The 22,266-nt window shown below is 41.1% G+C and overlaps 2 protein-coding genes across 4 annotated transcripts; one reads left to right on the forward strand and one right to left on the reverse strand.

Annotated features, from left to right (window-relative positions):
• The first annotated feature begins 1,687 nt into the window (after positions 1-1,687).
• dclre1c (DNA cross-link repair 1C, PSO2 homolog (S. cerevisiae)) lies at positions 1,688-8,028 on the forward strand. 2 transcript variants are annotated; one of them, XM_080292035.1, is made up of 15 exons: positions 1,688-2,191; positions 2,283-2,334; positions 2,653-2,737; positions 2,835-2,894; positions 3,021-3,076; positions 3,741-3,842; positions 4,009-4,135; positions 4,373-4,513; positions 4,901-5,002; positions 5,223-5,359; positions 5,443-5,497; positions 5,933-6,021; positions 6,184-6,281; positions 6,534-6,608; positions 6,842-8,028. In XM_080292035.1, exons 1-15 carry the CDS (start codon positions 2,083-2,085, stop codon positions 7,465-7,467), a joined length of 1,914 nt encoding a protein of 637 aa, XP_080148161.1. In that variant the 5' UTR covers positions 1,688-2,082; the 3' UTR covers positions 7,468-8,028. The 2 variants fall into 2 exon arrangements, with proteins under 2 accessions (XP_080148161.1, XP_026003801.2); XM_026148016.2 differs by having other exon boundaries at positions 1,689-2,191; positions 4,009-4,081.
• Positions 8,029-9,116: 1,088 nt separating this feature from the next.
• c25h12orf75 (chromosome 25 C12orf75 homolog) lies at positions 9,117-18,581 on the reverse strand. 2 transcript variants are annotated; one of them, XM_080292051.1, is made up of 7 exons: positions 18,296-18,581; positions 16,096-16,120; positions 15,943-15,978; positions 15,684-15,760; positions 14,871-14,948; positions 13,760-13,852; positions 9,117-12,092 (listed from the first exon to the last, which is right to left on the reverse strand). In XM_080292051.1, exons 1-5 carry the CDS (start codon positions 18,363-18,365, stop codon positions 14,875-14,877), a joined length of 282 nt encoding a protein of 93 aa, XP_080148177.1. In that variant the 5' UTR covers positions 18,366-18,581; the 3' UTR covers positions 9,117-12,092; positions 13,760-13,852; positions 14,871-14,874. The 2 variants fall into 2 exon arrangements, 1 of the variants encoding a protein (XP_080148177.1); XR_013902954.1 differs by lacking the exon at positions 14,871-14,948 and having other exon boundaries at positions 16,096-18,174; positions 18,296-18,408.
• Positions 18,582-22,266: the final 3,685 nt, after the last annotated feature.

Raw genomic sequence — 22,266 nt, forward strand, 5'->3', positions numbered from 1 at the left:
GCCTCTCGGTCGTAGCTGGGATAGCCCCCCAAACTATTACATTTTTCTTTTTGTATTACATGTAAGTACGGAAGAGGATTAGGCCACCGGGGAAAAAAGTGGCCATATTGTTTTGTTCCTGCAGCATCTGGACTCCCCAGGAACCTACGCCAGGATCCTGTTTGTGGACTTCAGCTCTGCCTTCAACACCATCCTTCCAGACCATCTCCGAGGCAAGCTTTCCCAGATGAATGTGCCTGATCCCATCTGCCGGTGGATCACTGACTTCCTGACGGACAGGAAGCAGCATGTGAGGCTGGGAAAGAATGTCTCGGACTCCCGGACCATCAGCACCGGCTCCCCTCAGGGCTGTGTTCTTTCTCCTCTGCTCTTCTCCCTGTACACCAACTGCTGCACCTCCACCCACCAGTCTGTCAAGCTAATCAAGTTTGCAGATGACACCACCGTTATTGGACTCATCTCGGACAGGGATGAGTCTGCCTACAGGAGGGAGGTTGAACGTCTGGTGTCCTGGTGCAGCCACAACAACCTGGTGCTGAATGCCCAGAAGTCAGTGGAGATTATTGTGGACTTCAGGCAGCACACAGCCCCACTCCCCCCCATCATCCTGACTGACACCCCCATCACCTCTGTGGACTCATTCCGCTTCCTGGGTACCACCATCACCCAGGACCTGAAGTGGGAGCCCACCATCACCTCCGTCATCAAGAAAGCCCAGCAGAGGATGTACTTCCTGAGGCAGCTGAAGAAATTCAACCTGCCAACACGGACGATGATGCAATTCTACACTGCAATCATCGAGTCCATCCTCACCTCCTCCATCACCGTGTAGTACGCTGGAGCCACTATCAGGGACAAACAGAGACTGCAGCGTGTTGTGCGCTCTGCTGAGAAGGTGATTGGCTGCAGACTCCCATCTTTGCAGGACCTGTACACCTCCAGGACATTGCGGCGTGCAGCTCGGATCTCAGCTGACCCTTCTCACCCTGGACACAGTCTGTTTGACCTGCTCCCCTCAGGCAGGAGGCTCCGGTCCATTCGCACCAGAACCTCTCGCCATAAGAACAGTTTCTTCCCCTCTGCTGTTGGACACATGAACAATAACCATATGACTGTACCCGCCACTAACACATGACCCTACGCTGTTCACTGCATCATTCCATGATTGGCACTGATCACCACCTGCACTCATGTATATATCTTTCAACGTAGCACTCTTAATTCTTATTCTCATGTATATATCTCATGTATAGCTCATGCACATATCTTTCTACGTAGCACTTTTAATTCTTATCCCTACTTTTATTTTTTCATGTCTATTTAAGTGCTATTTATGACAGCATGTTTGCACTGAAGCACCGCAGCAATTTCCTAATGTTGTAAACCTGCTCAACATTTGGCAATAAACCCCTTTCTGATTCTGATTCTGAGAATTCTGAGAAAAAACGTCATGTCCATATGTAAGCCATGCTGAAAGATCGAGACAAAAAACAACAACAAGTAAATAACAATATATAATTCATTTGCATTTAGAAAAATGTTATAATTTGGCTTTTTTAAATGGAGTTCTGCCAACAGACGCGCGACAGATACCAAAACGTTTTATTTGAAGTAAAAGATCTGTAGACGACTTTTGGACGGACCCTGCGCTTGTTGGTTACCTGGTAACCATGAATTTTCTTCTTCTACGTTGGAGGGCAGCGGTCACAAAGTTTCATTAGATGGCCACAAACGACATGCCATCTCACTGGTGATAATAATATTAAGAAAAGAGAGTCTGGGATGGTGGCTGAAAAATTATATTAATGTTAAATGAGAAACTGGAACATCTTAAACTCACTCTGATGAAATACCAGAGGATAAGAGTTCGCTAGCTCGACAGGAATATAGGACTTCGAGTTGACACTGGGTGGCGGTAGTACTGGCTAAATGGTCTTAAAAATAAAGCGAAGAAGGGGAGCTCAGTTCCGTGGGCGGGACAAACAAACAAACCGGTATTGGGAATAAAAATATGTTGGTTTCGTTAAGTTAAGTACGCATGAACAATTAACAGGAAACTGAAATAAAATAGTCGCAGTGAAGATGAGTTCGTTTGCGGGTCGGATGAAGGAGTACCCCACCATCTCTCTGGACCGGTTCGACAGGGAGAACCTACATGCCCGGGCATATTTCCTCTCCCACTGTCACAAAGGTGAGCCTGGCACCTGCACAGTTGTTAGAAACGGTACATATTACATGTGTGGCCTCCTGATGGCGGGTGTCCTCTCTGTTTCACTGAACAGATCACATGAAAGGGCTGAAAGGACCTCTGCTGAAGAGGAAGCTGCAGTTCAGGTGAAGCCTGGGTGCTGTTAAACTGATATTTAATCCAGTGATGCTCAGATATTTGAGTCAAAGTTGAGATTTGTCTCAGACTTCGGGTGAAGAATTACAATTGTGACCTTTCTGCACTAATTTACCATCTTTTAAACTTACTGTGAAACGTTACTATGTCACACAGGGTGCAGTTCAGCTGCTTGTTGTGGGCGTTATGGGCATCAAGCAGCCCCATGGTTGATCGGAAAGATGAATTGTTCCTGCTGTGAAATTAAAACCTAACACTGCTTTAATGAGCATGTAACTCAGGGCTGAATATAAATTTGTTGTTTGCAGTCGCACTGTGAGGCTTTACTGCTCCTTTGTAACCAAAGAGCTGCTGCTGAACAATCCAAAGTACGCTTTTTGGGAGGAATACATCGTGAGTACACATCTCTGCTTTTATCAGATTGTTTTTTAAATATTTAAACAGAAGATATATAACGTGAGTTATCTCTCCTGTTAAATCATCTGTTCAGGTTCCTCTTGAGCTCGAGAGCCCGACTCAGATTTCTCTCGTGGACGAAGCATCAGGAGAGGTACTGGGTGCTCATCGGTTTGAGTCTGGCTCTGTGTCGAGTTTGAAACTACTAAAAGTCAGACATGTAGCTGTAGATGCAACCTGTCATCCATATGTGTGAGTTTGTTGTTTTTAACCCTGACAGAAAGAAGAGGTCGTGGTGACGTTGCTTCCAGCAGGTCACTGTCCCGGCTCCGTCATGTGAGTTTAATTTTTCACCAACATTTGTATGTTTGGAGGATTTCACTTTTCCCAAGCTTCATGCGGATCCTTTACAAAACACCCAAAACTTTAATCACAACTCAGAACACAACTCACACAGAGAAATCTATTGTTTAGATCTTCTGATCTTTTACTTATTGAGGTTTTGTTACAGCTGGTCAGGAAATATATGATATAAGGTGACTTCAGGGTCAAATGGTAAATGGCCTGTATTTGTATAGCGCTTTACTAGTCCCTAAGGACCCCAAAGCGCTTTACACAACCAGTCATCCACCCATTCACACACACACTCACACACTGGTGATGGCAAGCTACATTGTAGCCACAGCCACCCTGGGGCGCACTGACAGAGAAAGTATGTAACCTTGTGGGTTTGTTACAGAGTATAACAAACACCAGGAGACCCAGGAGAACTTAAACACATCTCTTCTACAAACAATTCAGTTTCACCTCCCCTCCCACCTGCTCAGTCTGAAGCTCCCGTTTTTGTTAATTTTTCCATAATCGGCTAAATAAACTTCACTCTTTAACATCTGTGACTTCGAGGAATTCAAAAATGCGTTCTGTGTACACTTTAAAGGGGTCACATGATCAGGTGAGAAAATCGGAGACCAAACAAATTGGTAGTTTGTTTGTATCGCAGGTTCCTGTTTGAGGGTTCCCATGGAAACGTGTTGTATACAGGAGACTTCAGGTTGCCTGTCGGAGACGTGTCCAGAATGGAGCACCTACACTCGGGCAGCAGGTCAGTCACCAAACATCGCCATCATCCTCGTTTCATCCTGAGTTTCTCTGATTCGCTGTGTCTGGAATGCATTTTCTTCTTGAGCTGTGATTGGACAGCTCACGTAAGCTTCAGATGCGGATTGTTTTGGAGCACTAAGTTCACGCCGCTGTGTCGCGCTTCACAGGGTCAAAGACATTCAGAGCATCTATCTGGACTCCACCTTCTATGACCCGCGCTTCTACCAGATCCCATCGCGGGTACGTGCTGGTTTTCAGTCACTGCTGAGATATACAGTTAACACACAGGGACAGGTGCCAGTTCATTAAGTACACCTCGCTCAAACTTAATATTTAGTACATGAACCTTTTATTGTAAATAAGTCATAACCTCACTGACATTTCCTCCATTAAAAAATCTTGTTTGTTATAACTTGTGTTATAACTCAGGATGATTATGATGAATTAGAAGCAGTCAGTTTTCTATGATTTTAATCGGTATTTGAGCCTGTGTGTGTGTGTGTGTGGGTGTGTTCGTTTGTTTGTTCGTAGGAGGTCTGTTTATCCGGAATCTCTGAGTTGGTTGGAAACTGGATCAGTCAGAGTCCTCATCACGTTGTGTGGCTCAACTGTAAAGCTGCGTATGGATACGAGTACCTGTTTATCAACCTGGGAGAGGAGTTCAACACACAGGTCTCTTTTGTCAGCCTTCTTTCCTTCATCACCATACCATACCATACCATACCATACCATACCATACCATACCATACCATACCATACCATACCAGCGTTATTTATAAAGCACTTTCACATAAAACAAGGGTTCACAAAGTGCTGTACATATACAAATAGCATAAGCAAAGTAAAATAAAAAATAAGATAAATAAAATAAAACATGTTAAAACACACTTATGGAAGCTACATTGAGTATTTATTAATGAAAAGTTTAGAGGCATGGTGGGTAAAACTTCAGTAGCTGGTAAACCACAGACATCAAATATGGGGAGAAACTGATGCATGGATGGAAATATTAACCTCATAATCATCACTGTAACATGAAGTCCACTGTTTTTCCTGCAGATCCACGTCAACACTCTGGCGATGTTCAAGAAGATGCCGGAGATCCTAAGCTACGTGACAACCGACCGCAGGACTCAGATACACGCTTGTCGACACCCAAAGGTCCCGTTTTAGTCTCTCACAAACAAATTCGTGGTTCCTTTACTTCAGAAGTTTAGATTTGTTTTCCTGAACCTCAATATTTCTGAAAAACAACTTTGTGGTAGTTCTGCGTTTATGATAATGAACCATTTCCACTTCTGATACAAAACCTAAATCTTTTCTTCTTTCATTCTTTCTGTTCCTGCGACACTACGTTTTTATCTGGGATTTTTGTTTGTAGGATGAAGAGTTTTTCCAAGGAAATCGGCTGCCGTGTGGATGCACGGCTGCTGATGGGACGCCTCTTCGCATCATCAGCATCAAACCGTCCACGATGTGGTTTGGAGAAAGAACCAAGAAGACCAGCGTCATAATAAAGTAAGAACAGCTCCAGCGTCATGCACTCACTAGAAATAAAGTCTGGTTTTGTGCTCCAAATGTATTTTTGTGTGTTTATGCAGGACAGGAGGCAGTTCATACCGAGCCTGTTTCAGCTTCCACTCCTCCTACTCCGAGGTAAACGCACTTCCACTCACACAGTATTGTATTTGGACCTTCTTGTTTGAAGTCATTAAAGTTGTGTGCTAAACAATCACTCCATTCTGGTTCGGAAAACAGTTCGGAGAATTAAAAACCCAAAATTATCTCAATATTCCTTGCCCATGATGAGTAGATATATACTTGTGTCGCATCAGTGCTGATGTTTGAGGCCATGTTCATTTCTGTTTGGACAATGAAACCAAAGCCCCACCCATTTGCTGTTCAAACCTTTTGTTTATGAGGGGGAGCCAATCAGAAGAAGACTGCACTAAGAACTACTATGATATCAGTAAGAATTATTTTGAACTGTGAATCATGCAAAGCTGCTGTATCAGAGTCAAAGCTGGAAGAGTAGTCCACTTTAAAAGGACTTCATGTTGTTTCTGTTGCTATGCTTCTCCTGATTTTCAGATTAAGGACTTCCTGTCATACCTCCAGCCGGTGAACATCTACCCCAGTGTCATCCCCATTGGTCGAACACTGACTGAAGTCACACAGATGTGAGTCAACTTCATTTTAATTGTACAAATGTAAAAGTCTAAACTTACTTTTACTTGATTTATAATCAAATGTAACTTGTGGTAACTTTAAAAGGTTTTACTGCTGTCTTTATTCAACAATCTAACAGTTTAACACGACGCCATTTCTGCATGTCTGATCAGGTTGAAGCTGATGTGCAGGAAGCAGTCTGATGAGGCGGCGTTTGTTTACAAACCTCTGGGAGTCCTCAAACGCAGCAGGGTGCAGCGACCTACTTGTGGTAACACAAACACACTCGTAATGACAGGTGCTCTCCATAACAGCACGCGGGCCTGCCGCCACACGCTTGTTTACAGATCACTGCTTGGCCCCGTGTTTGCCTCTCACGCGTTGCCCTTCATTCAGCTTCTTCACACAAACACAGGAGGCGACGCTTTTATAAGCGTTTGAACAACAGGCAGGAATGTGTTGTGTTGCTTCAATAAGATAGACCAGTCATTAAAACAAGGCTGATGTGTGTTTGTGTGTTCAGACTCAGAGAGCGATGATGAGCTGTTTGATGGGCTCGATGTGGCACCAGTGAGGAAGAAGTTGGGAGTACAAAAAGGTAAGTCTGCAAGTTACTTGCTGTCACTTTGATTTGCACCAAAGCAGCTGAAATGGATTCACGGAGTCTGAGGAAGTTCAGCTGAGATGATCGAGTAGGCCCTTTAATTTTCCTGAGCGCTGTAGGATATGAATGTCACGACAGGTGACAAGTGATGTCATGTTGCAGTATTTTTTTGCCCTGAGTACTTCACTGTTACAGTTTGTTTGATTTTGTTTCTTTTGTTCTATAAGTAGAGGGAACTCTCGAAACAACAGCACTCCCTGTGTGTGTGGAGGAGTCTTTACCGCTGACCATTACCGATGCCCAGCCTGCTGCTCATAACTACGTCGACTGCACTGAGTCCAACGGCGAGGAGGAGGAGGAGGAGGAGCAGCAAGGTGACGAGGAAAAGGTTGGAGCCGGACAGCTGGAGGACATTTCATCTCAGCCTCCGAGGTGGGAGGACTTCTTCACCACCGAGACTCTGACCGACAGCCAGAACAGCCTCAGGAGCCAACCACAGTCCTGCTGCTCTGAGATGACGGGCTCGCAGACACCCGATCTGTTCAGCGACGAAGAAACTGCCCCCGATGGCTTCAGCCTGACACTGTCCGGCTCGCAGTCCAATCATTCCTCTCAGAACATGGACTCGTGTTTACCCGACACCCTGATCATCCAACCAGAGCTGGATGGGCAGAAGCAGAGGGAGGAGGGGGATGATGGAATTATCCAATCGGAGTCTCAGCAGTCGTCAGACTTTGATATTCCCTGCACGCCGGAGTCGAAGGTGCCGCGGCGTGATGAGCTGTCTCAGTTGTACAGGAAGCTGGCTGCAGGAGAGGACATCAGGGCTCTGGACTACAGGACCGAACATTAATGGGGAGCTCCTAAAAAAACTGTGCAAACTAGAAAAGTAAAGCCTTAAAAAGCAGCCGGACGAGGCCAAAACAAGCAAACCACACAGCTACCTCCGTTTTAGTGACGAACCTCCAGCTCTGAGATCCCCCACTAGCACACTGGGGCAGGAGGAGAGGTTAACATGCATTCAGTACCTGCTTCCAGCATGAAGAGTTTCTCAGCCTAATTAGAGAGCATAAATAGACCAAACTTTAACGTAATTTTCTTCAGACCTGTCATTCTCACTTAGACCCTTAAGCTGTCACATTCCTTCTGCAGGCTGAGGTGAAACGTCCTCTCCTCCAGCGTCAGTGTTGGCCTCCAAACCCCACAGACTTCAGTTTGTTAAACCACACACTCGTTCCTGCGCACTTTAAGCCTATTGGTGGATTCTTGCACCTGTGCAGGTCACAGCTGACACTCGTTCCCTCTCTGCTGGCAGTTTGTGGTTTGTTCTGCTTCAGCTGCTGACAACAGGAGGGGAATGTTTGCATTAAAGCTAAAGTTTTGTTCCAGAAACAAATAAAATATTTATTTTTAACTCAGGTGTTATGGCTGATTATTCAAATCAAAATGGTAAATGGCCTGTATTTATATAGCACTTTACTCGTCCCTAAAGACTCCAAAGCGCTTTACACATCCAGTCATCCACCCATTCACACACACGTGATGGCAAGCTACATTGTAACCACAGCCACCCTGGGGCGCACTGACAGAGGCAAATGTTGTGTTTGATGGGAAAAAGCAGTAAGAATGCCAGACATTGCGAGTTTTTTTCCCCCAATAATTCCTAAAATAAGTGGAAGAACTGCTCGACCAAAGCTGTGGTTGTGTAATACACTGCAGCTCAAACTGAATCACTATCCATGATGACATCATCAAAAATTCCAAAACTACAAATATATTCTGTATAACAATAATAAAGCAAATCTTTACTCTATAGAAACTGAGTTGGAATCATTTAGCTTTAAACCAGGTTTTTCCAGCTGCATGTGAAACAGCTGCTAACTATCTGCTCAGCTTCACTTCAGCTTACTGAAGTCCCAGAACTGGACGTCTGCACCTTGTTGGTGTTGTTGAAGGATTTTTAATGCAACTGTCTGACCAATGATTCTAGTTTCTAGGCTAATTTAGCAGGTAACCAAGTGAGGACTCTCACTCAAAGGACTTTTTTGCTACCAGCCTTATTCACTCAGTGTGTTCAAGTGCTTTTTTTTCTACGTTTCAGCACTTTTGCACAGTGCTGAGTACTGCTGCTGGAGTTTGAATCCAGCCTTTGTCCTGATGTGTGGAGTTGTGCTCCACCTATTATCTGGATGGATATCTCCAAGTACTCTGGCTTCTTTCCATGGTCCAAACACATACATGGATCAGATTAACTCCCTTATCTTTCCAGCCCTGGAGTTTTCCTCTGTTTCTCCAGAAGCCACAGTGGAAATAAAGGAAAGGAACCAACTTACCTGAAGCTTTTGTCCTTCGAAAATTACATGCTTCATAAAATCTACTTGGAACTCAGAAAAAATAATTATCGACTGTCAGAGCGACAGTCGGACAGTTATTGTCTGTATCGTGCTTCCAACATATAACACGGAGGGTTAAAAGTGAACTTAACTGCTGGTTTTCTCCTGATGGCTTTAGACACATGGTCGTCTGATTTATTTACAGACAGAAACAAAAAAGCTTTTTACAGTTGATCTAAAACTCAAAGGTAATTAACACCATAAATGAATGCAGTTCATAAGGTTTACAGTGAATGCTAGAAAAATTTTCATCACGACTACCACCACACTTTGCCCAACATCAAAGATTTGTGGCAGATTTTCACATTTTAGAAGCTGGAAGAGCTGCATTAGAAAATCAAAATAATAACTGCCGAATGTGGATCAAGATGTCGTCCACTGAAACTTTGAGGAGAAGGAGAGAGCCGGTGTTGTGCCAAAAACTGATTTCCGGTATTTGCCAAAAACTGATTGCTTGTATTTAAACTGCTATAAATAACTTGTTGGTGTATAATATGTGAAACATATGTCAAATGTATCCCTCATGAATGATATCACATTATCTTGAGCAACAAACAACATTCCTGTAACAAGGTAGAAGCCGCAATCACTTTTTGGCAGTGACTTTTATGTATCCTTTATGTATGCAGTTAAAAAAATATTGTTGACTTTAAAAATGTCTCTTTTAAGAGTAATCTGGCCAAGAGGACAGCTGAAATTGCAACAAATGTGAAAATAGTTCTGTAAATATATTTTAAGTGGACAAAAGGGAGCTGATTGATTATAATGTAAGTGCAGTAACACAGTCACAAAGATACTTGAGAAACAGGTAATTTTTTTAAATTTTATATATAACCCCTTTGTAATACCTGTTCACCAAAGTCTATTTAGCAACATACATAACGATATTACACATAAAAAAAAACAACAAAAAAAACACGCAAACATTGGAAATCAGTTTTTGGCAGGCAATCATTTTTTGGCACAACACCGGCACCACTGAAGCTGGATGACGGCAGGTTTCCTGCTCAGTTTCATTTATGTGTGAATACTCTGAGGAGGCGTATAAATTCCAGGGAATTTCCTTGAACTTGTATAGTATGGTTTTTAGGTAACTAAGGTATTATTCATGTAAGATAGACAGCAACTTCTTACTCACAGGTCGTAGACTGCACCATTTTTACCCCAAGCGGATCAAAACCTATATAAAATGAGCATCATGTTTTATTCAGTCAAACTTTAGGTTTGCACCTGAGACCATAAAATCATCAGCAGGTCATAAAGGAAGTGTGAAGTGGAGCAATTTCCCCTAAACTTCATTTTCCCCTACAAGATGGGTTGCCCCCTGCTGGCCATAAGAAAGAATGCAGGTATATTCCACTTCTTGTTCCTGGGGAGCCACGCCCATTCTTTATAGTTTACATCTGTGGTTACAACAACTGGAGAAGGCAACATTTACGTCATAGTATGCCAAAGTTTGGTTGGAGTCCACAGCAAGGCCAGCATTACTGTGGCCGTGTGCAGTGAACTTTAAAATGAAATCATGAAAATAAGATGGGCTGAAGTTGCCAATTACATGCAGTCTGTGCTGATAAGGCAGTTAACTGTAGTGAAGCATTAAAAATCTGTTGCCACATAGGCACTTCATAGACTTCAAACAGAAAATCTTCCACAAATAGTGACGTAGTTGCTGCAGGACGGCAATTTAACAGCAGAATGAAACAGGCGCTGAGCAACCTGGTATTAGGAACATAACCATTCTGCAACCAGCTGAGTCCTGTGCTGCTTTGAGATGCATTGCAGATGAATTGCACTAAGTGGTGCAAAATGACTGAATGATAGCATTGTATTGGCAATCGGTCAAATTATTTGCAAACCTTCGCCAATCAATCCAAGAGCAACTGCAGACAGTCTGAGTCAAACTGCAACTGTTTGTAGACAGTCGCCAAAAGTTGATTCTGTTCATCTGGACGTAGCGTTTTCAGTGGGAGAAACGTTTCGTCACTCATCCAAGTGACTGACTGCAGGTTTCTCCAACCTTATAGACAATACATTTGCATAATGACTGAAACTAGCACCACTGAAGTAACAATGGGCTGTGAGGTCAGTTCGTTAATCATTAATATGCAAATTCTCATGACAACAACCACTGATCAAAAATCACGATCGAAGACCACTGATCAATGGCCATGAGTACCATACTGTTTATAAGGTTGGGGAAACCTGCAGTCAGCTGAGACTGAAGAACTCACTTGGATGGGTAATGAAAAGTTTCTCCCACTGAAAACGCTACATCCAGAAAAACAGAATCAACTTTTGGGGATTTACTTATCTGGATGATTGAGCATACATCAAGATGTTTGCCGACAGGTTCCATCCCACAAGGCTACCTGTGCAATTGCATTGGAATCAAATGTAATTGCCCAGAGGTTGAGAGTGTTGTATGCTTAACTTATGGGTAGTCTTTTAGTTTGCAACAAACAATTCAACTAACAAATTTCCCTATCTGCCAGAAGGTTGCCATCCTTTTTCCTCTAATGTGACTGAGCTGTAAGCTGCATATCGTGTTCTGTGAGCAGTTTAATCTCACGTGAATCATTCAAAAATCTTGAAGCCATTGGCTGACAATACAAAAACATATAAAGCATACCTAATGACTTAATTTTTCAATGACAAGAGGAGCTATGCCATAATATTCACAAAAACTGAACAAAAGTAATAGGGACAGATGACAGCTACCAATCACTCCAATGAGGCCAAATGCTGAGCTCCCACTGGTGCATCTGCCTGGAATAAAAAGCCTGCAGCGTTACGTCGCCTGAGCAGCAAACTGTGACCAATTTGAATGTCCAGGTCCAAATCTACGTCCGGACTCTCTAACCAGTTTGTCAGGGTCGCCGCAGTCAGCTGAATCAGGTGGAGTTGATCCCATTCAAGCCTCTGAGGGGACGCTGAGAGATGAAATTGGCTCTGCTGGGTGCTGCTGCTGCTCAGTGGAGACTCGGTGGGTTCCTGATGACAACACAGAGGAGCTGATGAACGCCTGCAGGGTTTCTTTTTCCTCACTCGACAAACTCTCTCACACTGTGTCATTCTTCCTCTGTACCTATCAGTTCACAGAGAAGCACAGACTGAAATAGGCTTCGATGGGCAGCATTCAATCTATACAGAGCTCTTAGTTTGGATGTCAGTGTGACCTAAAGGTCATTACTGGTATTTTCTTTCTTATTTTAGTCTGTTTGCCATGTCTTTATATTTCAAAGTGTGTTTTTCCATACTTTTCAGGTCTTTACTGGTGTTATTTTTATACCTTACACATACAGTATAAAGTATAAAAAACAGTTTTTCTATATTTTATATATTAGGGATGGGTATCGTTTAGGTTTTATCCGATACTGGTACTTTTGAAACGGTGCCGGTGCTTAAACGGTGCTCAAACCGGTGCTTAAAGAATGGAGAACACAAAATTGGTCCAAAAACCTCTCATGTTCAGCTGTTTTTTTTGTAAAAAGATAACAATGTTAGACTTTTCTGCAGCTATGGGGCATATATGGTATCACTCTTGGTTGGAAGCAGTGCTTAGACAATGGAAAAAAACACAAACTTTATCCAAAAACTTCTCATGTTTAGCCGTTTCCCACTTTTTCTTTGGTCATTTTAGCCTTTTTGTCCAGGGTGAAGGGAGTATCTGCCATCAAACAAGAAGACAGCCGCATGTAGCTGTGATGATGTTTGCTAGTTCACCTTACATGCATTAATGTAATAACGTGGTTAGCCTACTCAACATAAATTACACACAAACAACATTAAGCTACTCACGCAGAGAAGAACGGCTGCTGCTGCATCATCATCCGTCATCATTTCTGCTACACTGGCAGGGCTAGGGGCCAGGACTCTCCTCTTCGTATTTTTGGGGGATGTTGCAAACTCCGGTCGGGGGCACCACACCCCAGTAGATGTGCTCGGTGTGAGGTCTCGCAGCAAGCTATCAAATACGCACATTTCTCGGCTTTTTAAAAAAAACCGCTATGCGCCGCCAGGTGTTTCATCGGATTTGAGGTGTTACCTCCTTTGACAGTATCACAGTATCAGCTTAAAGCACTTGTTGCAGGCTGCTGAGTTTGCATATTTTGCTGTGAAGTACAGCCAGACTTTTGACCGCTTCGCCTTGGACATTTTAATCTGTAGCTCTGCTCTAAAAGAACGTACGTACCTGGCCCCGCCTACTATCCTCGGAAACGTAAAATGATTGGCTAGAATCTAAAGTGTATCACAGCTCAGGAAAAAAAGCACCGAAATAAAGCACCGAAATGTGCGCTTCTTTTCAGTCTGGCTACTACCGTTTATGTCAGAACCGGTTCCATTATGGCACCGGATACCGGTACCCATCCCTATTATATATATGTTGTTATTTTTTTAAATATTTTTTTTAACACTACTCTTGAACAGTTCACCTCTTATACTTTGTTCACAAGTCTTTCACAGCTTACTGAGCTCAGCTGCGGTGTTACTGCCCTCTGATGGTGTTTTCATGCACTACAGTGCATAACACTGTGTCCATATCTGTTTTTTGGCTGCGTTAAAATGTTTTAAATACCCTAATGTATCATCATACTGCCCGAGCCTTGAATTGAGGATCCACATCACTCTTTAATGGTGCATGATGGAAAAACTGTACAATGCAAAGACACACTGGCCCTTTTACCACTGATGTAACATCTCAGCTCTCATTAATGAGACTGCGGAGAGGAACCAGGGGAGGTCGTCACTCACACAGTGAAGCATGCACAGGCTTGGCTCTTCATTAAAACCAGAGTCAGTCCCCCCACAGCGGTTTCCTGAGGGACAGCGAGTCTCTCGGAGGCTCTGCAGCAGAGGATGAGTTCATTAATTAACTTCCACACACACTCAAACAATATGTTAATCCACTCGTAGCATCACTACATTATATAATACGGAGCTGACATCGCACACACACACACACACACACAGACACACACATTAATAATAAAACGCTAACGAACACACAGCGTGCCCAGAGTTCTCTCTCTCCCAGGCTCTCGTGACCCTGAAGATCCAACAGGAAATTGAGGATGTGCTTGTTTACTTGTCATGAGTTCTGATCATATTTGGGATATAATGTGGGCAGAGACATTAGGTTTATGGCACTGTGGTTCCTCCTTGTTTATGTGTTCAGACTTTGCATTGCACTCATTTTCTTTGCTCCTACTCAAAACAGAACAATAGCTCCATCATAACCCCACAGCAAACAAACCAGGACGCAGAGCATAGAAACTCATACAAGGTCAAAGGAGGTCAGACTTAGTCTGGTAATCATTTATGTCATTATATTCAATTGGTTTAGATCACCTGTATGTCACAGTTTATTGGATTTGAACACGCCTGGTTTTGAAACAGCTTCCATTATGTTCTGTTCAAAAGTCTTGAGCCACCACTCATTTCTTTATATATTCCTTCCAAGCAGTCAGACTTGGAAGGTGCCCTTTACCAGTAGTTCTCCAGGTTTTCTGCGAAAAATTCTTTCAAAATTTTTCTTTGGACATTGGCTTCTTTTTTCCTCATTTTCAGTCCACTTCTTGTACATGGACATTTTCAGAGGAATTGTTTTGTTTGTTAAGCCTCTGAAATCTGACCTATTAATCATTTAAGCATAAAAAGCCACCTAACTCATGAGACAACTTAGCAAGAAACCAATCTTTAGACACCTCGTTACTAGCAGCCTGTTACAGAGACACATTCATTTTCATTTATTTAGTTCAGTTTACAAAAAATGCCAAAGATAACACAATTTAACAGACATAAAATAATATTTTTACACCAACTAGGTGATTCCCAAAGAACTGATAGCTGAAGACTTGCATACCTCATCAGAAGTGCAGTTTGTCCTTAAACCAGAAGAATAAACTGTAGAGGTGTAGGACTACGTGAAACCATTTAAGACCTGATGGAGAGATGAACCCAAATCAGAAGGTTTTGATTCTAATCGTCATCAGTATATACAGAGGAGGTCAGGAGAGAGGTGTAACAGTGATCAGCCACTGGTGTTGGAGTATGGTGGAATAATGAATACAGAAATGAATACAGACGATAAAATAAATAATTGCACCCATTTTCCTATCAGAACAAATAAATGAGGGGTGGCTCAAAACGTTTGCACAGTACTGTATTTAGCAAGCACTTCAGCTGTAGACCATTGGAAACTAAGTCCAGGTGTAGAAAACCATTTAAGTTAATCCAATTTAAATGAATGAAATGCAATGTGACATTGCTGTGGGATAGATGAAACATGTCTATAAATGGGAGAATCAGCTTAGAGGTGTCTTTCTGCTTGAACATCCTTACTCAAATCCAAAAAATAGGAAATGAAAGAGGTCCCAAAGTAGATTCCCGTGGGAAAACATTAGCTTAGATCTGGATATCTTGAGGTTGCTAAACTGCAAAGACAAACTAGTTCTACAGTCTGAGTTCTCTACACGAATTTTATCCAGTTTAAAAAGAGTCCTTCCTCCTCACTTTCACCAGGTGCTGCTCATGGGTGAGATCATTGGAGTTCTCAGTCTGATGTTGCAGAATCTACCCCTTATGAAAGTGTCTGGAGATCACTGCTGATGTGAAATGGTGATGTATAAGTATAAAAAAATGAAATTGCTATCAGCTGATACTGTGGATGTGTTACCTCTGAGTGAGCCAATCTGGACTTGGGGTATGCTGCTCAGGTCTGTAGGCAACCCCACGTACACACCTCCATAGTTCCTGATCTCACACACACACACACACACACACACACACACACACACACACACACACACACACACACACACACACACACACAGAGAGAGAGAGAGTCAGCTGCACAGATCAGCTCATTAGACATATATTGGATGGCTGTGATGAATGAGATAAAAAGATTTTATAATCAAAAATGAATGACTGACTTCCGTTTGTCATCTTCTGGCACTGACTCAACTGATCTGTCGACACACACGCACACACAGAGTCAGCTGATTTACGTTAACAGACAACATGAGAGAAAGGTCAAACAACAGTGACATGTTTCAAGATGAAAATATGTTTGAAACTTTACTCACAGCTTTGATGAAAACTCAGCAGGATCTGAAGTCAGTGACAGAAACGAGATCAATCGAGAGTTAAATTCATTCCTGCTCACTGAAATCACTTTGTAAAAAAACAATTTTGACATTTTCACACACTGAAAATTCCGTATTTGTTTTATCTAGAGCAAAGAGCTACAGTGAGAAAGTAGACAGGCATGAAAACTTTACTTTGGGTATTTGTGGTGAAAACTTTGTAAAATTGGAAAAACTGATGATTTGTTTTTCAAAAGTCAGATTTAAACAGCTGTGACAGCTCAACAATCACCAATAATTTCCTCACCAGATAAATGATCTTTGACACTTTGACACATTCATCTTCCTGTCGTGTTTTATAAACTTTTCTCATTAAATCTTGATTATTAAAAGTTTCTCCCTCTCATTTCTCTCCGTCCGTCCTTTCCTTCCTTCCTTCCTTCCTTCCTTCCTTCCTTCCTTCCTTCCTTCCTTCCTTCCTTCCTTCCTTCCTTCCTTCCTTCTTCCCTTTATTTTTTTCTTTTCCTTCATTTGCTTCTTGCAATCCTTGTTTCCTTCCTTTTTCCTTTTCTTCCTTGTTCCTGTCCTTCCATGTTTCCTTTCTTTCTTTCCTTGTTCCCTTCCCCATTACCTTATTTTTTCCTTTCCAATGTTCTTATGTTCAAAATTTAGGGTATGAGGTTCCCATACTTAATCCTCAGATAATTCTAATATTTTATTGGGAATATAAATGTGAAGCATTTCACATTAAACTGTTGTATAACATGTGCATCAGTAGCAAATATGCCCAACAGCAAAAAGGAGACACAAGATTACAAAAAAAAAAAAAACAACCAGGGGGAGACAAATTAGTTCAAAGACAACACCAACCCACCCCCACCTACCCACCCCACAAAGGTTATATCATAACTGTTTCATGACAACATCAGCCTGTTTTCTAAAAACCACACTGATGTCTGACCATTGACCTATGACCTTGACGCTCTATATACTTAAAAGGTAGATTTTTTATTATCTTTACCCAGATGACTGAGCAGAACTGGCTTCGAGATTTTAATCTATATTCATGCAGTGTGTGACTCTGTGAAAGTTTGACATCACTATGACATCATAGGATGTCTTATTAAAAAAATGAAAAAGTGTGTTGCACGGCTCCCACCATGCTCTTTAATATGATACATTACTCGATATTGTTTCTTGAATTCTTTTTTTCAAGGTCAACTTTGACCTTGGGCACTAACAATCAAGGTCAAATCCTTAGCCAACTTAACTACTCAAGTTCTCCAAGACCTCGTATAATGTTGTGAAGTTTGAAGACGATCTTTGAAAAATTGTGGGTAATATACAGTTGTTACAGATTTGTACATCTGGTGTGACCTCGACTAGATTTTCACCAAAATTAAATTAGCTCGAGCTGTTATTGGTATTGATCATCAGATAAAACCTGAACATAATATCTTGAAAACCACAGATGCTATACTTCTAACAAACAGCCAGACAGACATAAACAAATGGAAATGATTCTCCCTCCCTTCAGAGAACAAACCAGGAGTTTCAAAAAATGCACAAGAAAAAAAAAAAAACCCAACCCAAAATGAAATGGAAAATGAGGTAAGTGATAAAGACATATCAGTCCATCAGATAGTGACTCACATGACGCTTAAAAACAACCAACATGGGAGACGAATCAGCAGAAAGAGACCGAAAACAAATAATAATAATAAAAAAACCCAGACACTAACAGAAAATTACTCACAAAACCATCCTGAAGACATGCACAATGACTAAAATCACACACTAAATTATTTTGAAACAACCCAAATGATAACAATAAAAAAGTACAATCAGTCAATCCTGATTGCTTTTAATTATAGTTAAGTAAAAGCACAAGTGAACTTTGAAACAGCAAAACACCACAAACTGCAACTGAAACCTTACAGATGAATTGCTTTCCAGCGTTTCCAGGAGTGTCAGAAATCCCTGAAAACTTTAATTGATTTTGAGCAGACAGACGTGGACTCTGCTTTCACCTCCTACAGCTTCCAAAGTCAAAAACTCTACAGACTGGACCGCTAACACCTGCAGGACATAAAAAAGTTACTAAAGCACCTTTAGTAACTCTAAAAGCAAAATAAGACACCTTAAACCTGCCAGCTGCTCCATATGACTAACAGTATGTTCAGTTTTTCAGTGTCCTCACCTCTGCTGCGGTTGCTGCTGCTGTTGTTGTTAGTCATGTGTTTGGCTGGAGAGGAATTTCCACATCCCATTTCAGAAAGAAAAGGAAAAAACAGTAGCGAGAGGAGAAATGGGGCGAGAAGAGTGAGGACAAAAACGTCTCTTATCTCGCTCTTACTCTCAGCTGAAGCTCCCAGTATAGAGAGGATTAGATGATGGCAAGGGAGGGAGGGAGGGAGGAGAGACGGAGAGTGTGTTGACCCCTGCTGCTGAGGGAGTAGAACTTCAAGTGTGTGTTTCAGAGTGTGTGTGCTTCAAAATCTCTGCACAGTTTTGGAGGAAGCAGATCAAAGTCAGCTAGAATTGATTTAATTGGTGCATTTCTGCTCAAATGGAGCTGAAACAGGATTAGAGGAAAGCGGTGACAGAAGAGTGTTTAGCGTTCCCTGAGCAGGTTGGATCTGTGGTGTCTGGCTCTTGACGTCAGCTGTTGTCGAGAAGAAAGCAGTCTGTTCGGAAGTACTTTTATTATTGTTCTTGGCCTCCAGCCTCCTTCCTCACTGCTCCTTCTGTGCTTAAACCTACAATGAGTCATGCCACCCACACTCTAACCTCACATCCAGCCTCATTGCTGCTCTCACCTCAATTACAGGCGACAGCAAAGTGACTTTCAGGAAATAATTTATTGTTCCCGCCGTCTCCAGCAGGAAGTGGAAAATGACTTCTGGACTCGTGCTGAGAGTTTTTCATCTTCACCAAAAAGTTTCAGCGTGCCGAGTTTGGAAGATTTGATGATAAGATTTTGCTACTATAATAAAACAAGGATGACACGCTCCTTCAGCGGCTGCATTAGAGTGAACCAGAGAAACAGGTCAGAACAATTAAAAATTAAAGGAAGGAAGGATGTCTTAAGGGTGAATAATTTGGAATTACAAGCTCTATTGTATGTTCACTGATGAAAACACTCTTTCTCTGCAGGTCTGAAACAAACAACCTTCAGACCTGCAAAATGAAGCCAAAGCTGCAGTTCCTATAATGACCACTTGAGGGCTACAGCAGAATAAACAAACTGTTTTAACCTCTGTGGACAGTTCTCTTCATAACAGCTGTTCAGAGAGCAAATTTATTTTATAATGCATCTTTTTGGATTTTGTTTAAAATAATGTGCAGCTGCAGCTGAGCGCTGTCTGTAAGGCTGAGCGCTTTAATGCTGATTTTATCTGTTTTCACGCTCTGTTTTGTAATTTTAACTTATTTTATGTATTTTATGACTACTGTTCCTTTTATTAATTTTGTTTTTTGTAAGGTGACATTGGGTTTCTGAAAGGCGCCCTCAAATAAAATGTATTATTATTATTATTATTATTATTATTATTATTATTATTATTATGTATTACCAGTAACCTTTCAGATAAAAAAAGTGAAGTCCTAATGGTTTCATAAATCTTCCTATTTATTTATTTATTTTTTCATATGAGCATTGGGGACAAGGCTGTCTTACAATTGTTGAGGTCACTAGCGTGCACCCTATTTCTTCCAGGATCACTCTTCATTTGTAGGTTTTAGTGAACTCCTACTACTGTGAAGTGGTTTTCATGGGACAAAGGCATTGTATTCCAAGATTTGGGAGATTGTAGAAATGAGCATTAATGCCCTTCTTGCCATCTTTACAGAAAAAAAGTGATCTGGAAGCTGTTAGGCTTACTTACAGCAGTAGCACTTTCTGCACCTGTATAAACTCCAGGACACATTTTCTAACAGTGTTTGTTGCTGAATGTGCTGCTGCTTTGAATTTTTTTGAGAGTTAATATTTTGGCTATGGTGTCTTGTTATGAAAAGTACCTGAGTAAAAGTGTTTTTAGCATGTGCTTCAAAGATAAATTTGACTGGGAAACCCAAAGCTCAATAGCCCGTATCAACAGAAATTGACTGCAGCCTGTGTAATATTTGATGCGTCATAATTTATTCCAGTCTATCTTGCAAATACATATTTGCGTTGCAATGTCATGCACAAACACACGCAACTATTAGATCCTTAAGATCAAACCTGTGTCCTCCTTTTGGTCCACTACAGTGTAGTAAGCCATCAAACGACCCTATTTGAAACTAAGAATATTACGTGAAATTGGTTGTTTGGCTAAAAATGGGCAAATGATGTCATTTGGTAAAAAAAAAAAACAAAACCCCAAAACAACAAGCATAATTTTTATGTGTTGAGTTTAGAATAAAAGCAATTATACCTAAATTGCATGATTTAGCACTGTCAATAACAAGGAATTAAAAAATGTCATAATGCTTTTCAAGTAGCCAAAAGCTGAAAACAATCTAGACCCTTTCATTCCATTTGCATCAACACAGCAAAAATGGTAAAAAAAAAAAAAAAAGAAAAGAAAAAAAGAAGAAGAAGTGGCCACAAATGGCCAGGATAGAGCCCAGAGGGTTAATGTGTAAAATGTATAAAATATTACTGATTACAGGGTAATACATTAATGTTAATAGCAACTGTAAGCTTTTTATTTTGAAGTTACAATTATAAACAATGCTGTTACATTTACACTAAATTTTTTACTATAAGTATGGAAATGGAAACAAGTGAACAACATTTTATAATAAGTTTAATTGGAATTCTGTACACTAGAAAAAAAACCCCACCAACACATAAAAAACACAAACAAACAGCCAGTGCCTTCATCTGTCTGTTAAACGTCAAACATCGCATTGACCTGTATTCCCTGGTCGTCAGCTCATGCTTTTAAAAAGAGCTCCATGACCTCTGCAAACTGAAAAACAAAGAGGAAGATGTCCCTCTACACAAAAACACTGCAGATGACAGGCCAGGCAAACATCTACTGTATTGATCTGTTTGAATGTCTCCTCATCGTGTGAGCCTTGAATTCTTTTTTTTAAAGAAGACTAAGACCACAGTGAGGGCATTTCATTTTCATGGACTTTCCACAAGCCACAGTTCCATTTAGCACAGAGGGTAGAACACATGAATGCTCTACCGAAGATTCAGAAAATGGTTTAGATGCTGGAGACAAGACAACGAGAGGGAGATGGGGCTCCACGGAGAGTTCAGTGGGGAGCAGGCCTGAATGCTGACATGACAATAAATGCCTCATGCTGTATGACCGTCATGTTACAGACAGGGCAGTGAAAGTGAACTGGCATATCATTTTGTCTGTAAGAGAGAAAAAAGAAGAAAAAAAACGACATATAATTTAAATGTAGTTGTACAGAATGCAATCAGTTTATCTCACAATCAGTTTGTACATATTAACAAAAACATCCAAGCCATCCTCATAATGAAAGCAAAATGGTGTGGATCACAAGAGCAGTCAAGAAATGTGGTGAACAGGAAAATTTATATTTATATTTATAACTTTAACTATGAGGTATATTTAATACCAACATACCTTTGAAAGGCAAAGCATTTTTTAATGTGTCCACTTATATGCTCCTTAATCTTTTCCCTGACAGTAGGGCTGACAGTGGGCAGAGAGGGCAGTGAAAAACATGTTGTGCATTCCTGCAATTCTGGCTTGGAGGCAGAATTCCAAATTGATATGTGCATCTAAAACAGAGAGAAAAACAGATAAACACCATATACACATTTAAGTTCAGGTTTTAGCAGAAATAACACGTTACAGTTAGCATGTAAGAGATTTTGGGAGAAAATTCTTTACAAAAACATAATTTACAAGACACTTTTATTTGTGACATATGTATCTATTGACATATAACAGACAATTTAACAAAGGCTTACTAAAATCTGGGCAATAAAAAAGCAGAACAGAATGGAATGGAAAATATTAGTATTTATAAATATATAAATCTCTTTGTGACAAACTTTACAATGTTGATGCAGGTGGAATGAGAGACATGAATAAAGTGCAATATGCAGTAAATGGAACAATGTGCATTGATGTTACAGATAGTGAAAAGTAGTGAAGTGAATTTGTTCAATAACAAGCAAAAAACAAATATGCTTGA

Source organism: Astatotilapia calliptera, chromosome 17, assembly GCF_964374335.1.
Source record: "Astatotilapia calliptera chromosome 17, fAstCal68.1, whole genome shotgun sequence".
Taxonomy (NCBI): Eukaryota; Metazoa; Chordata; class Actinopteri; order Cichliformes; family Cichlidae; genus Astatotilapia; species Astatotilapia calliptera.

Excerpts from the sequence above, each read along its gene's own strand:
- dclre1c (XM_080292035.1), top strand. The coding sequence starts at position 2,083 with ATGAGTTCGTTTGCGGGTCGGATGAAGGAGTACCCCACCATCTCTCTG. Across the intron at positions 2,335-2,652 it reads AAGAGGAAGCTGCAGTTCAG|TCGCACTGTGAGGCTTTACT; the intron begins GTGAAGCCTGGG and ends TGTTGTTTGCAG. Across the intron at positions 3,843-4,008 it reads CACCTACACTCGGGCAGCAG|GGTCAAAGACATTCAGAGCA; the intron begins GTCAGTCACCAA and ends CGCGCTTCACAG.
- c25h12orf75 (XM_080292051.1), bottom strand. The coding sequence starts at position 18,365 with ATGGGATGTGGAAATTCCTCTCCAGCCAAACACATGACTAACAACAAC. Across the intron at positions 16,121-18,295 it reads CAGCAGCAACCGCAGCAGAG|ATCCTGCTGAGTTTTCATCA; the intron begins GTGAGGACACTG and ends CACTGACTTCAG. Across the intron at positions 14,949-15,683 it reads CCAGATTGGCTCACTCAGAG|GTCTTAAATGGTTTCACGTA; the intron begins GTAACACATCCA and ends TCTCTCCATCAG.